Genomic DNA, 23,818 nt, shown 5'->3' with positions numbered 1-23,818 from the left:
GGAAGGATCAGAAAAAGAATTGAAATAGGAAGTCTGGGAGTAGAAAGGAATGTGATAGGGAGCTTCTGTTTTTTAATATTTTAGGGTAAGCGTTTTAATTTTTACAAAACTTAAAATCACACTTAGAAGTGTAGAAGGGAAAAGTATTATAAGAATGTGAGGATTATGACCATAATTTGGATGTGACATGGACAAGCCAAAACTGGTGAAATTAAGAGTCAAAGGTTAAGAGGAAAATAAATACTTTTCTAGAAACATAAATTGGGGAGCTATCGCTCCAGATCAAGGAGGAAATAGAATATGTTTGTTGCAGTAACTTCACAGATAATATCAGTTCATAGATGGATACTTTATCGAAAGCCATCATCAGGGAAGTATAGAACCTAGGGAATTTCATAAAGTTTGGACAAGTCTAATCTGTGCTCATACCATGATTTTTATAAGCATGGAATTAGAGAAAATGGTTATTAAAGACAGCACTGAGGGGCTCTTGACTCTTCTTAGAGTCACAACAAGGTAGCTTGGGTTGGAGAAGGGAAAGGAAGTGGTAGCAGGTTTGTCCCTGTGGTGCTGAGTCTTAATGAAAGAAGAGGGTCCTAGATTGGTTTCAAATTTTTATATACACGTAATTGAAACATTCTGTTCAACTGGTAGCTCAGCATTATCCTCTCCCCAGCCCCTACCATTCCTGACCCTAACCCCCAAATAAATCACTCCCACTTTATGCCAGGTGTTTAGGTATGCCAAGGCATAACTGTGATATAGAGCAATGTTTATGAGCTGAGGTTTTGGATTAAATCCTGACTCCACCACTTACTAGCTGTGCAAACTGGACACATTATGTAACCTTACCTGGAAATTGAGGCTGATAACATTAGTACCAGCTCCTGGAGATTTTTAAGGATTACATGGGAAATATGTATGAAGCACACAGCATAATGCCAGGCATATAATAAGCACTCAAAAGTGCTAGCCAATATTACTTTTATTAACTTTGAGAATAAGATTATTTCATGAACATTGTAACTTTTAATCACTAATAGATGAAATTTTATTTTTTCATTACTTATTGTGGCAACCACTTAGTATGTATTTATAATTTACTGAAATAATCTGAATAATTTGCATTTATTTGAGCTTAATCTGCTCCCGTAATTGTTTTAGTCTCCGTTGAACTGGTACTCCTCATTTTTTGTTTACTAAGTCTTCTCTTACAGTGTTTCAAACATCTTGCCATCCATAGACGTGATCTGAGAAGTCCTTTGTCTCTTTCAAGACTGTTTCTTCCTGTATGATTCTTTAGGTTCACCATCCATCTTAGACCACTGGTCCTTTTTATTTATTTATATTCTCTATTTCTTCTACAACTAAGATAACAAGATAATATGATGAATATCTCTTTAGAAATTTAAAATAAGAAATAATGTTGCAAGGGCCAAGCTTTCTCCCAAGAGGCTTCCCAAGATATTTAGGGCCTGACCGGCAACTGTCCTCTCTCAGGAGCCTAGTATTTTGAGCCTTTTTTGGGACACACTCTGATTAACTACCATGGCAATATTAATTTGTAGTGAGAAATAGCAATTTCAGGGTTATACTTGATATCCATATGAACAATGCCTTCTCCTCCTGGAGACAGACATACCTAAACCATCAAGTCATCATTAGAAGGTTACTCTTAGAGTTTAAAATCAAAACAAATTACTTAGACAAATTTGTTGTTTTCTGAAATCCAGCTAAAATTGCTAATACATCCATCTCCACATAATGGATTATCTTGTCAGGAGAATTAAAATCTCAGACCTCACTGAAGCATCTCTTTCTTGAACCCAGCAGCTTGAGTGGATACTATCAATATTTGCCTCTGTTACTCTCCCATACATTCTTAAGTGGTTTGGCATCACCCCCCACTGTTAGTGAATGTATGAGAACTCTGCAATGAAGCTCTAGCAAGGCGCCGTGTCACAAGGGGAAATTAATAGGTGAAATATTAATTTCTTATATAGACTTGATAAGGGTTCTTGGAAGAAAATTAATCCTTGTGATAGATATACTTAATTTCAGGCCTTGTTGGGAAAAACGAACCTCAATAACTCCCATCTTCTTTACACCCCGTTAATAGGGTCAGAATTTTCTCTTCTCTCAATCTTCTCCTCAAAACTTGAGCTTGTCATTCCCTAAACAAGGTCACTGGGGAAAGCAGAAAAGAAACTGTAAGGCTTTTCAATTAGGAGGACATTAGAAGGGATTTTAAGAGCTTGGGGAAGGGGGTGGGTCCCTTACAGAAAAGGCTTAGTAAATAGGAACTCCAGAATCAGAGAATGGGTAACTGACTCCAGAGAGCTAGGATATGTAAGAGATTGACAGGGAAGCGATCATTCCCCCATAGTCTTCCCCACCTCCCACATCCCCATATCCCAGGCCTGGGGGAATATCCATCCCACCATTTCTCTGTAAACCCCAAGTCTAAAGAAGGAGGTGTTTTATCCATCATGTGGTAAGAATAAGCTAGATATCTAGAGGAGGGTACAACACCTGATATGTTGTATATGGCTATATGGCTTTGAAACTACCCTCTGAATTATTGAGTAAAGAACTGCATAGTACTTCATCAGATCCCAGTGTGTATTTGCTTCAAGATATCCTGAGTAGGGTTAGGATTTTCATTATAGTGTAGAATCTCCACTTACAGCAAGCCACAAGCAGGCAAGAACATAACACCCCCACTGGACTTCTTCCTATAAATTTCCCTTCCCCATTCTGTAGAGAAAAGTCTGTTCTGAGGTGCCAGAAAGAAGAGAGCTACTATCAAAGTTAAGCTGCTTTTATGATTGACTCCTTCTTCTCTTTATCATATGTGACTAAATTCTGTAGGTCTGAATGGGGTACAATCCATTCTTTCTCTGTAAGATAATTATTCTGTTTTACATTAAATGTTAATTTCGCAGTTGTGTTCCATGATAACAGTCTTACTTCCCTTATTTTTCAAGTTCTTGGAAGGTGTCTTTCTGTCATCCTCCTCCAACAATGCATTTGAGGCATAGTCAGGAGTATTTTAGGTTATAGTTACTAAAATACTCTTGGTCATGTTTGCCCCGATACACAGAGGCATAAGATCTACTGTGACTATGTCCACATGTTGGAGAAGGTGTAAATATCAAGGCAGTGTGGGGATCGCAGTTCCATTTTTAAAGATTTGGCTAAAAACCCTTCATCCGCTGAACAAATGTATCTTAAAATAAAGTACAGGCTAGGATTAATCCAAACATCACTATCTAATTTTATTCTTCAATTGATGGCAGGAAGCAAATGGATATAGATGGAGGTCATTGGGCAATCAAGATGTCAGAATCAAAAACATCAGACAGCATTTTCTCTTATCTATACTTTATTGATACCTAGGATTTGAATTTGAAAATTCATGTTTTAGCAATCCACCAATAAATATTTGTTGGACTGCTCAAACAACTCTGTTATAGCTCACTTTACCTTCTCATACAGTACATTGCAATAGCTGTCATTTGAGTGCAATTTCTTTAAAATTTTGACTCACCCTCTATGACGCAGAAATAGTGACCGCCACAGAGTCCCAAACTTGTTTCCCCCTGCCTGGGTTATAAGACCTTTAAGGTAGTGTGTGAAAAAAAGGCCCTGAGACTTCCCTTTTGCAATTTCCCTGTTTCAGAACATGTCTTAAGCAACGTGTGGCTTAGTGGTTTAATCGTGATAGGGTGTTAGGTGTGCTCAATACTGACTGTCTACCTCATTCCTCTTCTGTCTACTTTACTTTCAAATTTGTTGAATCACTCAATAAATATTTTGATGACCCCAGAATTCTATAAAATAGTAGATAATTGATAAAAAACATTTGCTACCTTGTCATCTGAGATTTTTTGTGGATCAAGGGCTTTAACATAGATTGTAATGAGACCTCAAATGTCATATCTGTCTTTTAATCTCCAGAAACATTTTTCTTGAGTAGAAGAGAAGATTGGACTATTGCTTCTCCCACCTGTAATTCTGAAGGAAAAGATTCCAGTTTTATTTACATTTTTAATATTTCTTATAGTGTTAATGATGGTTAAATGCCTAGAGATCATAAATTGAGATTTTATACAAATTGCTTGAGTGGACCACTTTTTAAAACTGCATCTAGTCCAGCTATGATCACCATGAGTGTGAGTGTTCTTTATTCTTTAATTATCATTATAGAAATATAATCTATAGCAAACACCAGCCCAAACATAACTATTTGAAATCTCATTCTTCTTTAAGATAAACATTCCTTGACATAAAACATTATTTAAATGATAAATCATATAGTAAGTACGTTCTTTACTGGTATTATCTTTTATTCTCACCACAACCCTATCATGTAGTAAGTGCAAGTATTATCATTCCCATGTTATTGATTGAACTCCACAATTGAATTAAATTTCTACTCACAAATGAAGAAATGGGGGCCACAGAGGATGCAAATGTTTCAGTTAAGAAATATAGTTTTTCATGACTTTCAATTTCTGAAGAAATGAAACAAAAATTTGCTCAGGCCACTGCCTTGACCAAAACACAAACAGAAAGTTTGAAAGAAAGCGTACTTCTAGGGAATTACGCACCCTCAGAGTCCACAGGTTTTTCCCTGTTATTCTCTGTGTCATTATTTTAAAAATACCACCCTGATAATTCCTAAAAATATAATTCTTCTTTTAATATCTAGTAGAAGAAGCATATTAACCATAATCTTGACAAGTGTATTCCTCCAATTCTATTATAGAACATAAAGAATTTTTTTAGCTAGTCAAGAGACTTGATTATTGTCAAACAGCACATCGTAGACACTCAATTTAATATTTGTTAAATGAATTAGCGAAATTCAAACACACTAGAACTGGGCCTCAAGGAGGAGAGGCTTAGAGGTATGAGGGAAGACAGTGAAATAGAGGCACTTGATTTGTTACCTAGAGATGCTGCTCATCAAGAATGTGGGACCACTGCTTTTCAACAAGGGGTTTTATAAACAGAAATCTAGGTTGATTTCCTTAACAAGCCTCTTCTAATAGAACCAAAGTTTTAGACATTCCACAAGTCTCCCTTCGGTAAATCCCTAATTAACAAAAACCTTGAATTTCTTGCTTTTACTTTCTGGTATCTTGGTTTTGATATTAGAATACAAATGTTAAACCCTTTAGTTTGATGAGGAAAGTCTTTCTAAGCCGTAATAGCTTATTCCAGGCCTATTAAATAGAGACTCTGGATGCTTCATTTGAAGGAACCATTCATCCATTGGCTCCTCCCTGGAATGGCAATTATCAGTATATGGCAATGTAGTTTGTAGCAGAAAGACATTTGGTTAATTGAGATAAATGAGACATTTGGTTCTGTTTAATTGATTTCCATATTAATCAGGGCTTTACCACATAGTAATCGGTTAAAAAAATTAACAATATGCATAATCATTTGCTTCTGGAGTTGTATTCCCATTTATATTTATATGAATTCCATCTGTACTCTATGTTTTGAGTATATGGATACATACTTTAAATAGGATTAGTATTATATAAAGTCTAGTTTAGTTCATCTTCTAACAAAGTTTACTTAGAAATATAAAATTGCCTACCCTGAGTATTCATTCTTTGAATACTAAAAAGCCCATATCTAGAGTTATATTTCATTTCTTGGCTCAGATTTTTTCTTCCCTCTACCCTCAGAATATGTTATAGATTTTTCTTTTTATAGAAACTAAAAACAAATGAGTTTTATTCTGAAATCCTTACAGCCCTTATGAGAACTTCAGGCATGTTGAAGTGTGGGTTTTAGGAATCTACCTCATAGACTCGAGCAGGGACAGAGTGTGAAAGAGTTAGCAAAGAATTACTGTAAAAAAACAAAACTTCACCCGTGTTCATGTGAAGTCATATCCTGACCAAAGGAGGAAGTAGCAGGTCACTGGGCTCAAACTTATCTGCAGCTGTGCATCATAGACGGCACACTGCTGTCTTCAGTTGTTTCTGGAACAACAGAAAGTACACTCACTTGGAATAATCGAATTCAAAATGCTGAAGAGAAAACCATCGAATGCTTCAGAGAAGGAGAAACATCAAAAACCAAAGGTAAGGCACTTTCATACAGAAACAAAACCAAACCATTTAACAGAATGCACATACACACACACACACACACACACACACACACACACACACACACATTGTTTTTATCTCTCAGTCATAAATCAATTCAACCATAAGGTTACATGCCTCATGGCAAATACAGAAAAAATTGAATTGCAAAGTTAGATGTTAAATAATACTTGACAATTATTGTCCTTGTAATTTCATCTAATAGTGCATATTTGATCATTTACATCTGTAACTGAACTTTGAGCTCAGCTCATCAACTTCATGGAAATCAATTTGGTGGTCTCTGTCTGAAAGGTTGATATTATGAAATCTTCTTGCGTATTTTTAATGACTATAAAGTTGTCGATGTCTTTTTAACAATCTACTGAATGCATTTTATATATTAAGTGCTCAGCTCTTCATAACACATTTAATTATGAGAAGGTTGTAAACGGAGATGTTTTGGTTAAATATTTGATTTTTTGCATTTTTGCCTATTAAAATATGATAGGTTGTTATAGGAATTATTTTTCCTACTCTCTTTTTTGAACTAACACCATTATTAGGGAGAGGATTGGGTTGTATTTTGGAAAGCATCAAAACTTCATAAGTTGGTAGATTTGCCAAATTGGTTTTATTTGGAATGTTGTTCTATTCTTTGTCTTGACAATAATTGCCATTTAAAAAATGTCGGTAGGGCATGAGATGGCAAAGTTTACATTCTATTGTAGAACTCTAAATTAGGTATTAGTTTCATTAATAACATAAAGGAAAGTATCTATGAAATACTAATGTCAAAGAAGTTCTCCAGTACTTGTATAACTTCTTGAGTTTCTTGAGTAAATAACATTTTTAATCTGTTTGTGAATAGACAATAAGCTGTGTTCAGATGTCTTTTTAAAGGACTGACTTATTATCTGTTGTTGGTCTTTATTTGCTTGGCACCCATTCTGAGAGAAAGGAGTTGGGAGTTGATTGTGAACTTTTGAATTGATGTAGCATTGAAAAATAATCAATATTTTTAAACTCATTGTACGTTACCATGCAACCTCTCTAAAGGAAACTTAAAAATAAATGATTTCTAATCTTTGGAAACTAAGAATAAATTATTTTCAATATTAATTCTTTCTGATAGAAAGATCTGATAAAGAATAGACAAGCATCGATAGTTAAAAATACAGCTAGTTAACATGTCATGATTTCTGTCTTTTCTCTTAATATAATAAAGATTCAAGCTAACATTTCCCAAAGAGTACAAAAAAGTTTCTAAAAGTATCATTTACCTAAGATTAATTTCATATAAAGTTTACTTGATTAAATGCAACCAACACTGAGTTGACAATAGTAAGTTTTAGGGAGGTCACAAAAGTTTATATGAAGCAATGGTTTCCTCCAAGTATTTAAAATCTAAAGTTAAAATATCTCGTAAGGACCACGTTATATAGTGTTACTATCATATTTATGTCATTAAACTATTTCCAAAATAGTACTTTAGTCTATCATCATCATTTGACTTAGTTGCAGGAACTATTGTAATACAAGTGGAGTATTGTTCATCTTATTGACTTCCTTATTCATGAAAAGAAAAATATATTTGATAAAATATACATCTGGGAACAAAATATATCACAGAAAATAGTCACATTGGAACCATATTAACTTTTGTTGTGAATGAATTCCCATTTTCTTTAGATAGATGGTTTCATTCTACAGGAATTTAAAGAGATATATGAGTACATATGTACAAGTGTGTTTTTCATACATTCCAGATCAACTAAATCTTTTCTTTTTAATGTGAGGTGATTTTTTTCCAATTACAGTCATGCATCACTTAACAATGGGTATATGTTCTGAAAAAAGCCTCCTTAGGTTGTTGCATCATTGTGTGAACATCATAGAGTGTACTTACACAAACCTAGATGGAATAGCCTACTACATACCTAGGCTATCTGGTACTAAACTTACGAGGCCACCTCATATATGTGGTCCATCACTGACCAAAATGCCATTATTTGGTGCATGACTGTCTTATAATTATCTGTTAGAAACAACGTCTCTTTAATTCACATGTATTTTACTGGGTAATTTTCTTCATGTATTTTATGGAAAAAGAGCAGAATCCATAAGAGACACCAGAGATGGATGCCATGATGATCCCTACAAACAGATGGCTGGTAGAATGAGGAGTGCAAATCTCTTCATCTACTGGAAGGAAACACAGGGTCTGGGTCTTTCCTTCAAATAACTCATAAATAGGACCAATAGTATTCAGACTTATTATAAGAAATTCATATTGTAGGTTAAGAGAGAGAGACCAGAGATATTCCCTAAGGGAGACTGGAAAAGCCTTGGAGAATTATTACAAAAGAAAGCCACTACGTATAATGGCATGTTAATAAATTCCAACAGGTTTTTGTCTCAGAACTCTCTATGGTATATAGGAAAATTCCAAATAAAGAAAGAAATTTGATGAATAGTGGTTAAGTATTCTACATTTAGATTAGTGAGTCAAAAATAGCCTTGCTTAACATCCATGCAGGGTACTGTGCTTTCCTTCTTGAGTTTTGTTTTGACTGTCTCATCACTAGTGCCCATTACTGATAGTGATTTAAAAAAATTTTAAGCATATCCAGGATTCAGATTTGGTAAGATACGATCTCAATACAACTCTGTAAATGCTTAAATTGTAGAACATTATTTTCCTCGACTGTCTTTCCAACTAAAATATTTTATTTCAGTTTTCTATATTTACTGTGAGTTTATTACATACCAGTTGCTGTGTTCAGAGCTTTTTGTACACTAATTTATTTAATATTTGTAACAACTCTATGAGAGGATCATTCTTATTCAGCCTCATAGATAAGAAGGCGTGGAGGTTATTAACTTGAGCAAAGACACATAGTTAGATGAAATATAGTTAGACACATAGTGCGATGTGAAATATGTATCAATTTCCAGAACTTCTGTTCCTAATTATTATGCTGCTATTATAAGCATAGGGACTGTAGGTATTATTTCTATGTGTGTCTTAATTATTAGCTAAAGTTTAAGGAAACCAAGGAGAACATATCTTTAAGAGCCTCTGAAAGTCGAAAAGGAATTTAGAGATCCTCCATTCCTGTCTGATTAAATGTAAGAATTCCACCTACAAATTCCCTCCAGGTGTCCACTCATGTGTCAACACTTACAATTGTGAAACAATAGCAAGAATAACTTTCTTAATATTCAAATGTTCAAACTGTCAAAAAATATCATGACCTAATATTAAGGTAAGTATAACCACATTTCTCCCTCCTGCACCTAGCATAACACCTTCAGTGTAGTAGGTTCTTAACATTTGTAAAGTGAGTGAAGGTTCTTGAGTCTATTATAGGCAGCCTGGCTCAAACGTGGATACTCACTAGTGCTATGTACTTTCATTATTCTTGGAGCAAGTCTGTTTGTGTGTACATAAGAAAGTTTGTATGTATGTGTGTAAATAAGACTGTAATTCATTTTGAAGTTTTATTTTAAGAAGAACTCCAATATAGCAAACGTGTAAGAATTCCTAGAGAGGCCCCTTGTTTTCTAACAGTAGATGTTTGTTCCAGGTCAGGGAATATGGTAGAAACGTCGAAAATATAAAAGGAATAGACCCCACAAATGAAACTCTGCAACTGTAATTGGAACAACTTGGCCTTTATTTGGTTGGCATTAACGATCTGTGTTAATAAATTTTAACTGAGGTTTTTCTTTGTGTAAAGGAGATTCAAATACCACTGCTATTTTAAAGGGAAATGTTGGAATAATGGCAGTTCTGGAAATGGCTTTTTTTTTTTTTACCATTTTTTAAAATCTAAAGTGCATACTAAATGAGACACCATTAGTGTCACAGATGCTAATTTTCACTAGCAATGACTGAAGTGGCATTCTTTCCCATTTGCATTTGATCCTAGCAATGATGAGAGGTGATGAGTTGATTATGAGCTGTTTTCACTGCACTGCCCGCTGTGCAAATTTATGCTCCTAGACAAGGATGACACATAGTTGTGGCATTAAAGAGCTTTCCTCATTGCTTTTCCTATCAAGACTGTTAAGATATATTTTAACTCTTATCTAACCAGGTATAAGAAAAGAGAAGTGTTTACATGCACTGGTGTTTCCTTTAGGCCAGGCACTTGCACAACGGTCTTATGGCATTATTTTTTCCCCAATTTATAGGAAAGAAAACAGTCCTCTACATGTGAAATATTTTACCCAAGGTATCATAGCTGGTAAAAAAAAAAGAAAAAAAATTGGTTTGGGATTCTATGGGCCAGCTTTTCCTCTTCTAAACCTGTGAGTTTCCCCTCTACTTCTTTTTCTTCTTCATCTGGGGTACAATTTTCAGATTTTAATTTAGGTGAATTCAGTTGAATGTTTTGACTTTTCAAACAAAGTGATCTCAAAGGTATGTGATATACAATGTAGGCAATATTTTAACTTCATTTTTCCCGTTTAAAAAATGGTGCGTGTAAATACATGTTTATTTTTACTTTTGGCTATTACTCCCCTCATCACTGAAAAAAATCTCTCAAAAGGCTCTCTTCAGTTATGTATTTAGTTAGTATTGATGTCATGTTTGTTTTCCAAGACATATTTACAGTAAATTATAATGCAAACCTAAAACGAAATAAGACAAGGCAGGAGAAAATGGAGTATAGATCATAATAAAAGGTATCACAGGGCCACCAAGCTCGAGTTGAATGTAGGTCTAAGTTCTTGCTACTACTCAGTGTGGTCCTACAGACTAGCAGCATTGGGATTCCAAAAGTTTGATTGAAATGCAGATTCTTTGGCCTACCCAAGGCCTATTAAATCAGCATATACATTGCAACAAAATATCCTGGAGTTCTGTGGATGCTTTAAATTTGGAAATGATGTTCATGTTGATGGTTCTCAACCTAGGTTGCACATTTGAATCACTGAAGAGCTGTAAGGCATGCTTATGATGGGGTTCCATCTTCAAATATTCTGATTTACCCTATAGAGAATGTGCCTGAGCATCAAGAATTTTTTAATGTTTCACAATCTGGAGACATCTTTTTCTACTAATCTTTTCAAAAGACTTAGAAATTAATTCATTCATCCATTCATCCATTCGTTCATTCTTCAAAACAACAGATGTCTACTGAATGCTTACTATGAACAGCATAGACCATATGCTGGGAATACAGAGCTAAATAAAATGAAGATCTCTGCCTTCATAGGACTTACGTTTACTGGGGATGACAGACAATAAACAAGATTAATGTGTTAAATATATAGTGTTCTGGGCAATGATAAGTGCTAATGAAATACAAGTGACCACAGAAGACTTGGTGAGAATGGGACATTTGAAAAAACACCTGCAGGAAATGAAGGAGCTGGCCAAAAGATTGTCTGACGAAATCATATTCCAGGCAAAGGGAAGAGCAAGCCAAAGGCCCTGAGGTGGGAGTGTCCTGGTGTGTTTGAGAAGCAGTGGAGCAGAGTACTCAAAGAGAAGAGCCATCCCAAAAAGCCAGATCATAGAGGGCCTTCTAAGTCATTCTAACGATTTGGCTAGTATGGAAAGATTTTGAGAAGAGAATAGGAGGCTCTGACTTACATTTTAGTGGGCTTATTGTGTCTTTTGTGTTTCAAACACATTGACGGGAATTAGAGAGTAAGTAGATGAGACCCATTAGGAGGCTGTTATAGAAACTAGGCAGGAGATGATGGTAGCTCAAACAAGGGAAGTGGCAGGATGGATGTTGAGAGGATGTTGAAGTTGGAATCTATTTGTACATATTGTATACATTTGAATATGTGTTGGAAACTTACCACATGCTCTCTGAAGATGGTACACAGAAAGGCTGCCGCTGCCCTGCACTGTTCTTGCTTAGAACTGGTGCCCACATTCCTCTTCTCACAGTCACCAGAAATTCACCCCAAAATTGATGTGCCACTTCCCAAAGTTTTCTGCCTGTTTCTTCCAAATACAATTTTCTGTTGGATTTAATTTTCATTTCTAGGGCATCTAAAATCAAAAGAGAAGAGCTAATAATTTGCTCATTTCACAGTTTAATTGTTTAAAAAGAGTTAAATAATTTCAGTCTTGAAAATTTTTCTCCAAACAAAGCACTAATTCATTTTAGCTTTCCCATTTTACAGACTACGAATCTGTAATCAAGTTTCATTGTAAGCAAGAAGCAAAAGCTTTGGGGCCAAATAGTTTGGCTATACTGGAAAAGAGAAAAGAACATGTCCCCAGACAATATATAGAAAGTTCAGGAAGCAAATGGTTGAGAGAAATGATGGAAGTGTGGACTCCCCTTTGGAAATTTGGATATTATATCCCATAGGAAATGTATAAAGTCACTACCTTGACTACCAGTGCACTGGATTTGTTAAAAATCCATTTAATGAGACACTTATCTCTTGAATCTTTCGTTGCCTTGCTTTGGAGATAAATGGCTTCATTATCCCTGCAGATTGTGTTTTTTTAATGATGGAATTAAGTCCATACTCTACATATCTAAGTTTCCAAATTTAGCATTACCAAACTGATCCATTTCTCTTCCTTTCTAGTGTTAAGGATTTAGGTGAACTTTTAGAAACAAGACATTCATAATTAGCTCCTCAATAGAGAACAAAAATGTCCTCCATTAAGAATTGATTAATAAGAATGGAAGAGGGTTTTAAACTGTCTCTAGTGGTAAACGGAGTGATTCTTCTATAGATAGAGCCATTTGTCAACACAGCTGGCTGTGTCCCCTCTCTCCCCTCATATGAAGAGCTTTGGAAGTTTTCACCTAGTCTTTATTAGTTTTCTAGGGCTGCCATAACAAAACACTACGGGCTGGGTGGCTTAAAGAACAGAAATATATTTTCTCACTGTTTTGGAGCTTGTAAGTCTAAGATCAAGGTTCTGGCAAGGTTATTTCCTCCAAGGGCCGTGAGGGAAGGCTCTGTTCCAGGCTTCTCTCCCTGGCTTGCAGATGGCCACCACTTGCTGCCTCTTCACTTGGTTGTCCCTCTGTACATGAGCACTCCTGGTGTCTCTCTTCACTATATTCAAATCTCATCTTTGAGAGGCTCTGAGCACTCTCATGCTTCCCTGTCTGTACTTCCCATAGCCTAGAATGCTTTTGCCCATTTTTTTCCAACTCATAAATGCATATCTATCTTTTAATACCTTGGTGGACTCTCATTCCCCCGAGAAAGCCTGCAGCAGTTAGCCCAAGGCAGTGTATGAGAGGGCATTCTGACAGAGCAGTAGGGATCACGAACTAAAGTCTTACAGATGTTGGTTTGAGGTCCTATTTTGATATTTCCTAACCAGGGTATGTGGAACATTTTATTAAAGCTCTTTTGAGTTTCAGTGCACTTAAGAAGGCGGTGTGATAAAGCACGTCACATCAGATTGATGTGAGAATTAAGTTGATTACCATATGCAAACTTCCTAGCACATAGTACATGTCGATTAATAATCTCTCCCTCCTTTCTATGTTGATAGTACTCGTTCCACACCTCTATGTTTCTTTTACAATAGTTTATTCCAATATGTCCTCCCAACTAGAGTTATCATCAAGAACAGGGGATGTATCTTATTTGTATCCCTACAATTTTTGTTGGGGAACAAGGAGGATTGAACTCTCTGATGTTCAGACTCCATGTGCTTTCTACTATACTTTGGCTACCACCAAAAACATTTGTAATATGGAACATAGTTGTGATTTCTCAATATATGTACAATAAGTGTGAAATGACTAATGGGTAATATTAGTCATCTAAAGAAGTAATCTACTCCAAGACACAGGCTGTAAATGGGTCACAGATGAAGATCTAGGCAACACCCACATAAAACAAAGTAACTATTCTTAGAATCAGAGGGTAATGAAACAAAATAATAATTGAAAATTGTAATGTAATCTGTCTGAATTTTTTAAAAAAGCATTTGCAAAGGGAGCCTAGAATGGAGTGGGAGGGTAGAAATTTGCCACTGTGTCTGCAGAACAATCCAGATTAACTGAAGTAAATATTGCATTTGGCTCAGCAGACTTGCTCACTTAGGTGAAGTATATACCTAAGGCTATTATAACTTCGTGTCTCTAGCCCTTAATACCACCTAATTCACTTTACTGCAATTCTACCATACTAATCAAACAAACTGCCAACAATGATTTTGTGTCCCACGTAGTATTTCCTCGACGGGAGAGAATTCTTTGATCAGTCAACAAGAATATGCATTCTTCTTGGCAGTTGAATTTCTCATACCTAATCAATACTTGGTATTGCCATTTTTGGTACCTTCTCAGTTTAGTTTAGGAGTCAGTCCCTTCTGAGGTTGCTTATTTCTGCAAGCTTGAAAAATGAAGTTCCTCTACCTGTCAAGGTGAGGGCCTGACATTGAACATGGAGACCCGGCCAAGGGATTGGCTTCCTAGAAGGACTGGCCTGAGTTGCCAGCTGGCCCCACCTTTTCTCTACATATGTAAAATAAAGACAACTAAATAATCAAATTTCTTTTCTATATTTTTAATTAATAATTTAAATTCCTGGAATAAGATTCAAGGCAGATTTACCTTGCATCGAATTCTATTTTACAATACATAGTGATATGACATTAGTCTGGATATTTGGTTAAAATTTTTCCTGAATATTTCACATGGTTATGCCTGCACAACTTTGATTTTTTAATAAAGTAAGAGTAATAAATAAGTGATTCAATATATAAGCTTTGTAATGCTTATGGGTACATATTCCTTACATTCTTAGTTATTATACAACCATCATCCTTTCTAAATTGGGCCATCTACAAATTTCATATTAGATTCTGAATATCTCACTGTAATTATTTATCAATTTTAAAGCAGCCATTACCAATTAAACAAATGTTTGTAATTTTAAAAATAAAATTCTTTCAAAGATAAATGTTCTACAATTATCAGACATTATACTGTAGGTTTAGGAATGGTCGTAAACTGAGTTCATTTCTACACACTATTACATTTCAACACCAATATGAACCCTCAATAGATTTAAATATTCATATGCCAAATTCAAATTAGCTGGAAGGAAAATAGATGGAATTGACAACGAGGAAGTTATTGAATCCAAAGCTCTCCTCCAAATATCCTAGCATGAACTTACTACTATTTTTTCCCACCTATTCTTTCCCTGTTTGGGATTACACACCGTATATTTACCCCACATAAACATGTCTGTTCTTACTAAGAAAAAAACGTTTAAATTCCTAAGCATAGTGGCAGCGGGTGCTGCCTGAGATGGGAATGTTTATAAGCTTTATGATATTAACTGCAGCACTCAACCTCAGGTGGCATAAAGCATGCAAAAAAGAACTTTCTGTCAGTTTTATTATTTCTAAAAAGGTTCCCCTTGAAGCAGAAGAGTGACCTTGCTCTGCTGAGCTGACATATGCCACTGGATTAATGGTCGAGCTCTGCTGGAGGGAAGCTCACGGAAACATTACAACTCCAGAAGCTGGGCTGGCGGTGACCATTAATCAGGGGGACCAAAATCATGCATCAAACACACTCATTTAAAAGTAGTAAAAATGACTTTAAAAAAAAAGCTTTTTGAGAATTAGCTTATTGTTTGTCATTACTTGTGTTCAAGGAGATCTCTGCATGACTAAAATATCCCTTGGGGAGACCTTTAGAAAGGTTATTATGTACCCAGAGGCCAAGAGAACATGGAGGACATTTAAGACTAATGGAGGTAACGGGGAGTTTTTGTTCCAGCAAATTTGATGGGAAAGTTTATTAAATGGATTCTATTTTCCCAACTTAATTTTCACTCCTTTATTTAACCATGACTTCAAAGCAATGAGTATTGTGGATGTTTTTCTATGTGATGATTTATTTTATTTTTAAAGCAAGAGTAACTGGATTTAGCGGTATAAACATTTGACTGGCAAACTTGTTCGGAAATTTTTCAGGAATCTAAAGTTTGAGTCAACATATTTAACTATTAAATATATTTAAACTTTTTTAACAGGCTTAAAAGTACTATACATTCTTCTGCCATGTGTTAGCTAATGAAAAATTTTCAAGATTTGTTCTCTGTCTGATTACTGAAAAGGAAAAACAGTTTAAATGTAAGCTCCAGAAAGGGAATGTTCAGTTTAATTTGGCTGATAAGTTACTCTTGCTTTTTAAAATTTCCTTTTTTAATGAATAGACATAATTTCTCTTTTATATCTTTAACAGTTTATCTTTTAGATTCGTTATACTATACATAATACACAATATAATTTCATTAGTAGGTAGAACAAAGTGTACAATCAAGCCTTTCTTAAGAAAACCGGAATATTTGATACTTAAGATTATGGTCAATGTCGTAAGGACTGTTGTGATTAGTACTTCAAAGTTATTCTTCTCCTAAGTAACTGTTGCCTTTTCTTACCATGATATTCAATATTATCTTCTTTTGTTAGCCATATCCTGCACAAGAGAATTATTTATTTGTTTTTGAAGTTTAGTTATAGTATTAAAATAGTTGATAGTCATATGACCACAATTAAAATATTATTATAAGTAGAAGTAGCAGTTATAAGTAGAAAAAATCTAATATGTAGACAATAGAAAGTTAATTTCTAAATTTATGGGAGGATAATACATATTTCCTGTAACTGGAAATTTTAATCATCCGTCTTTGGTACTGCATTTGCTCTACCAAGGTACCTGGAAAACAACATCAGTAATGGCAATTTGCTCAGGGAAATTACTTATCTTAGAGTGGGGATAGTAAATGCATGAAATGTGTTACCTGTAATTCCTCGTTCCTCTCCCCACCATCTTCCCTGAAATACACACTATCTTCTGTAACTATGATGGACATGATTAATCATGACCTCTTTAACCGTAAGCCTGAAAGTGGCTTCAGAACCCTTCCCAACACAGGTCTCCATGGAGGTCTCAACAAACTATCCATGCTGGTGCAAGAACTGAAAACTTCTTGCCAATTTTGGTTTTGAGAGACAGTCTATCCAAACAATGGAAAATCCTAGTGAAATATTCTTGTGCCAAATATACAACAATTTTCTAGTACTGAAAATGATTACATTCACTGGAAACAATCTTTTTTTCCTCTCCCCTAAGGAGTTCAGGAGATAATTATGTTAGACACATTTTTGTCATCTAGTACTCCTTTTAATATACAGGGTGTGGTTCATCACCTTTTTGTTACCTTATCCTCACTTTAGCAGTCACCATCTTTTGATTCGGCAATTTCTAAAGAGTCCCTCAGTCAATAACTACACACTCTCTTAGAGTAAATAACTTCTGAAGATGATTAAGCAAATTCAAATTGTATTGATTTCAGCTAATTTCACTTCCAAAATCTATGATCATTTTAATGCACCTTTCTTTAGACTGACGTTAAATAATACAGGTATAGAAATATGCACACAAAATGCCTTTCATGTACTAAGTAGTCAGTATAAATAAGTATTTGTAAATGGATGAATATAAATTTCCAAGTTAATATCTATAATATAGTTTATTAATGTCATTTATTTTGTGTATAAACATAATCTGCTTTTAGGAACTGCTTCTATATTTGTGTCCCATTCATTTGAATATGGCTATATTTAGCTCTAATTGATTGAAGTTACCTCGTTGATGGCATCAATAGAGTGTAAATTCCTCCAGGATAGATTCTTGTCTTATTCATGTGCACAGTCCTGACCCCAAGTACAAAGTTTAGCCATAGAAGCCACTTTGTATATTTATATTGAATTGCCTAATGGAAAACCTTATGGTCTTTAATTAAACATCAGCAAATCATTTTCCTTGGCTATAATGTGGTTAAGTTATAATTTGTTTTTGTGTAGCTGTGAAATGTATGGTTTTCAACACTTCACTTGAAGAGTAATGTACGATTTGTCATCTGCTGTGGCTTTCCCAAGCCTCACAACTGTAGGCTTTTTCTCCATAGGGCCTACAGCACTTACGATCAGAGCAATCAATGTGCGCTAAAATGGTGAGGCGTCAGCAAGTGGTCTCATAGAGAAGGTGGGACTTGATCCTGCCCTTGAAGAAGTGGCTAGATTTTCGTAGGACGAAGAAAAGAGGAAGTGCGTTCCTTGAGAGAAAAACAGCGTGAGCAGCAGCTTAGAGACATAAGTGAGTGTGTCCATACCAGCCAGCAAGAAGTGTCAGAAGTTCTGCTTAACCAGATTGACTAGCATTGCTTGATACCATGCGGAATCGTGAATGTGCAATATGCTAAATTTGGGCTTTATTTTGTTAACTAAGGATGAGCTAGTTAAACTCTCTGAACCTCAGTTTTCCTCATTTGTAAACTGGAGAAATCAATACCTCACGCATAGAGAGGTTGTATTTACATAGTGAAATTAAAGATCAATCACTTGGCATGGAGCAAGCCCTCAGTAACCGTCACAACCATGTGGAGCAAAGCTTTACATTTTAAGAAGAAGAAATGATGAGAACTGGTACTTTCAGGAAATTAGTCCAGTGGTGTGATGTTAGATGATTGGAGAGGAAAGAGTTTGGAGACTAAGGAGCTGAAAGTTATTGCATTGGCTCAGGAATGGCGTTAAAAACACATATTTGAGTAGCAGGAGTGAAAATAAATGCGTACCACAGAGATTTGGAGAAAGATTTGAGCAGATGTAGAGGCCGAAAGAAAGTGTACATAGTACATTATGTTTTGCATTGTGTGTCCAAACTCCCCAAAGAAAGCAGTGAGCAAATATAGGTTTTCAACAGTGCATGTGGAGGGTTCAGAAGGCAGGCTCAAAACAGATCCTCAGGTCAACAGGCCATAAACAGAGAGAGCCTTGTGTTGGTACAGCTGCCTTCCAACCTGAAGGCAGGCAGAGAAGCCACTATGGGCTAAAGCAGCTATAAAAGTGGATTTCCTGGAGAAATTCTCGAAGATTTCAAAGAAGTAGTGTATGTGAGACAGTCCTGTGATCAAGAGCGACTATTTAGTGTATTTGTTTCTGGGTTTAATAGTTAGAGAGAAAGAAAGAGAGAAGGCAGAGAAATCGTGCGCTACAACAAGAATATAGGAGTGAGTGAGCCATGCAGAAGTCTACAATAGGGAAGACAAGAAGCTGAGCGGTTCAAAGGAGCCTGATCATGGTCACATTTCCCAAAGCTTTTCATTTCCATTTTATTCTATAGAGTTTTGTAAGAATTGGTGATATCAAGTGACTGAATTTTCACACAATATGCTTTCTACCTGAAAAAAAAGATATTTAAGACATATCCATATTATTTATTTTAAGAACTCCTTTCAACCAAAGTAGAATATCTTAATTTCTATTCAATTCCTAAAAGTACAGCATGACTTAGAGTCTAGGGATGCAGTGTAAATCATGATATAGGGTAATAAATCACGGAGAGGTGCAATTGAAAGTTTTAAATGTTTGAGTCTTTTTTACTCATAAAACTTGTTTTTGTTACATTAAATAGGCTGATATAAATAACCACTTTTACAGGTTATGGATCATTCTGCATTGATTTTTTTAGTTCTAGTTTCTTTCCTTTTGGTAATTTGCTTTGAGGCAGTTTCAATTTGCAGAAAACATCTCTAGTGGCACGTCAACTTCTGAAAGTACAGCTTTAGCATGGAAATTTTGACACCACTTTAAAACACTCTGGTGGAGTCAGAATCTGCACTTCCTTTAGATATTTTGCCGTTGATAGAAAAGATACTGAACCAGAGATCAACTAGACTAACTTTTGTTCTGAGTCCAGATGTATATTAAAGATATTTAGAGCATTGACATGTATTTGAGCATTGGGTTGCCTTTACCCAAGGTTAAATGTCAGTGTTGAAGGCCATGTTTCACAGCTCTGATTGTCTTTTAGCCTTCAGTTCCTTGACACCCCACACAACCATCTCCCATTGGCACCCCATGATAGTGTAATTATTTAACACTGAGGCAATTCTAACAGATTATTTTAAGTGAGTTAAATTTGTTTCAAACTCTTCAAAAGATCTCAGCACCTGAGTTAGTTAGAACAATTAAATCCTCGAATGCCTTTGGACAAAGACTGACAAGCTTATCTAGATTTAGCATACTATTATTGTAGAATATTCATATAAGCTCATGCTGAAACAGAATTCTGATATTCAGGAGCATATTACTAACCAACGCTGTCTGTGCAGTATTTAGATGATGTGAGAACTCATTGGCAAAGGGTGTATAATTTTTAATTTGCCAGTATATTTCAAAATACTGCGGATGTCTGACTCACATATGCAAATCTTTTCTTTGAACTAGACTGTGAAACTTTTCCACCAGTGCTTACCCAAATATTAAGTCATGCTGGAGATAAGATTTTTCTTGAAGACCCCAAAAGTTGGTGGGTGGCTAAGAAATAAAAATAAGGGTCAAGTTCTTTTGGTTTTGGTCAAAAGGTTGATTCACATTTCCAAAAAGAGACTCTAACTCTCCTTCATCTTGATAAATTTAGGCTGGTCATTGTTCTAAGAAACCTATTCGATTCCATTCTTCCTATCGAGGTAACTTTCCACACTTTCCAACCTGCTCTGATAGCAAGTTTCTTTGCAAATAGAAGACAGGATCAAAACTTTGTAATGGAATGGTATAGTGGAGAGTACATCAGTATGGCGAATTGAAAAAAAGAAATTTCTTTTTGCAAGTCCTGGTTCCTATAACAGTTTCCTCATTGGGAAGGACTCGATGATTTCTAAGAACCCTGCCAGCTTTATATGGTGAAATGACATTCTTTAATAATTAGAACTGTTATACAAATCTAGAGAAGAAATGTAACAAAAACATGAATCCTCTTAAGTTCTTTTATATTATTCATTGCATTGTGTAGTAAGGACAGACGTACACACGTGTTCGAACACCCCAAATGATGCCTGTTCAGCTCTGTTTTTGTGGAAGCCAAGATTATGTGGAAGAAGGTAATCTGCATCCTGTAATTACAGGTAGTCTTCAATAGGCAATCCAATAACATACATTTATGTCAGAAAGTTAGTTTTACTAAAATAAATTTAGAACACAAAACTTTATTTTCTCCTTAAATGTGTCTGCACTTCCAAACAACTACGGCCTAATCCATATTAATGACATGTTTACAAATTGTTTCCGTAGAAAGTTATGTGACCACTAACTCTTTTTTTTAAAGACTATTTTTTCAGAGCAGTTTTTATCTCACAGCAAAATTGAAAGGAAGGTACAGAGTTTTCCCATATACCTTCCTGCCCCTACATATTATTAACTCTTTGTAAGTTACTTTTTAGCTATTATGTAGATACTTTTTTTTAACCCGACATTTTCTTATGGGAAATTTCAAGCATATGTAAAAGTAGCTACCATATATATCCCCATATATATCCATCACCTAGCTGATCATTAGCTAATGGCCAGTCATGTTTCCTCTTTATCCCATACACTTGCTGCCCCTCCTAGATTGTTTTGAATTACAAATAAAAAATAACAGTACTTCCTCAATATCATTAAATAGCTAATTATCTGAAAGTTTTCCTTAACTGACTCCTGATATTTTTGTTACAGTGGTTTGTTTGATCTAGATGTAACTAAGATCCATGGATAGCATTTGGTTGATACAGCTCTTAAATTTTCTTAATCTCTACTTTCCCTCTCCTCTTTTATTTCCTTCTGTTGTTTACTTGAAGAAATCAGGTCATTTGTCCTGTAGATTTTCTCATTGTCTAGATTTTTCTGATTGACTGCATCCTCTTGATGTCATTTACCATACTCCTCTGTCTCTGTATTTCCTGTAATCTGGTAGTTAGATAGAGATGCTTGGTGTGATTGCTCTTTTTTCTGAAAATATTTCATTGGTGGTATTGGGTGCTTCTATTATGAAGCACATATCCTGGTTCTCTCTTTCTGTGATTTTAGTAGCCATTGATGATCACTAGTCTAGATCCTTATTGCATTAGGAGTTTACAAAATGGTAATTTCATGATTTCGTCATTCTTAATTGAGTAGCTAGAATATGCACAGATATATAGAGAGAAATTTTCCCTCGTTAAGTATTTAGTTACTCTGAAACATATTTCATACAAAAAAGACAGATTAAATGTTTATCTTTCCATTTATTTGCCAGTTTTCTCAATATAAGTGTAACATTTTCAAAGGTGACCACTGAATTTTTTCTTTTTAGTATCATTATGAACTCATGAATTTTGATATATTAGATATATTTAAATGTGTTCAGTTATTATTCTTATTGATGCTAAAATTATCCCATCTTTGGATACAATCTATTGCAGTGAGAATATTTTCAATATGGCTCGTGTGTAGTTTTGACATGGCCCAGTAGCCTTTGGCAGCTTACTTGCTTTATGGTATGACAAGATCAGAATTTTGACTGAGAATCTTGACTCCAGACACCATTAACATCATTGCTTGTTTTCACTGTCCCTCAAAATGTGTATTTATATATGCCAATATTATTAATAACAATGTGATTACTGAAAACTGGTTAAAATTCAATTTGTCATTGTTTTTTGTCCTTTGGACAGTCATACTACTGTTTTGTTAAATAATTCCTCTCTCTAAGTCACCAATTCAATGTGGAATTAGGTTCATTTGTTTCACTTTTATTTTGAATTTTTAGGGATTGTTTTTATTTTTATTTAAATTTGTTTATAAATATGTTAAAGTTACATGGTTTTAAAGTCAAATCTACAAAACAAGATATATTCAGAGAAGTCCATTTTCTCTCCTGTCCCTTTCACTTTGTTTATTTTGCCCCGTTTCTCTAAGAAGAAACATATATATTTGCCTGTATTAAAACATATATTTCCAGTCTTAAGTAAATGGCAGCCTACCATGTACATTTTTCTCTACTTGGTTTTTTTCACTTATACTATATCCTGGCGATCATTCCATAGCCATATAAAGAAATATATTTCAATTTTTTACAGCTGCACACGTTTCTGTTGTTTAGATTTACCATATATTATTCAATCAGTCCCCTCTTGGTGACTATTAGGGTTTAAAGGTTTTTGATAATATAAAAATTTTACAATGAATGTGGATGTGTAAATCAATTTATATCTAAGTCTGTGTCTGGTATAAATGTCTAGAAATGGAATTGCTCTATCAAAGGGCAAATACATATGTAATTTTGCTAGTTTTGCTAAATTATCCTCCACAGGTGTTGTGCCATTTCACAAACACATATCCAATGGCACAAGGACAGACTGTAAAGATTTATACAGAGTATAGTTGACTAAATATGATCTAATGTTGACAGAAAGAATTATCTAAAATATGAATTGCATTTTTATTTAAGTTACTCTTCTGTTGATAGTTATTTGTCTATATAATGGCTCTATCTTGATGGGAGCTGCTGTCACAAGATAATATTTGCTAAATCTAATCTAGTACGATTATACAATGGAAAATTATTAGTATTCAAACACATTCTCATTTATAAGGGACAATTATCTATGAAGCCAACTTGCTTCCACATGCTTCACCTTTTCATTAGAAACTTAACAGGAATAGAAATTATAAATTTGTTCATTGTCCATACCTCATATGAGACATTAGCCTTTTTCATCGTAAGCCATAACCTATACATTATGTAACCATCTCAGAGAGTCACTAACTTTTAGACTAAAGAATAATGAAATTTTTTAAAATGTCATTTTCAATGCTTAGATTTGCTTCTTAAGGATGTCGTAGCATGGATTGATATTATACTCCTCTGGCT

General features: G+C 34.9%; 1 protein-coding gene and 1 long non-coding RNA gene across 3 annotated transcripts in view; one reads left to right on the top strand and one right to left on the bottom strand.

Moving 5' to 3' along the window:
- Positions 1–23,818, top strand: part of SAMSN1 (SAM domain, SH3 domain and nuclear localization signals 1) — a 131,778-nt gene that overhangs the window by 77,223 nt on the left and 30,737 nt on the right. Inside the window, exon 1 of one of the 2 annotated variants that reach the window (XM_008517143.2) lies at positions 5,898–6,107. The exons of the other annotated variant lie outside the window; for it this stretch is intronic. Coding sequence (XP_008515365.1) covers positions 6,051–6,107 — 57 coding nt within the window. The 5' untranslated portion in view covers positions 5,898–6,050. Of the gene's footprint in view, positions 1–5,897; positions 6,108–23,818 lie in introns of those variants that run through there. 2 annotated transcript variants of the gene reach the window in all.
- LOC139079904 (uncharacterized) lies at positions 2,083–6,005 on the bottom strand. The gene is made up of 3 exons (XR_011533926.1): positions 5,894–6,005; positions 3,873–4,017; positions 2,083–2,187 (listed from the first exon to the last, which is right to left on the bottom strand). It is a non-coding gene; the product is annotated as an uncharacterized lncRNA (long non-coding RNA).

The sequence above is a fragment of the Equus przewalskii genome, chromosome 27 (assembly GCF_037783145.1).
Source record: "Equus przewalskii isolate Varuska chromosome 27, EquPr2, whole genome shotgun sequence".
In the NCBI taxonomy this organism is placed as follows: domain Eukaryota; kingdom Metazoa; phylum Chordata; class Mammalia; order Perissodactyla; family Equidae; genus Equus; species Equus przewalskii.
The sequence above is the reverse complement of the archived record's forward strand: the minus strand, read 5'-3'. Positions and strand labels throughout refer to the sequence as shown.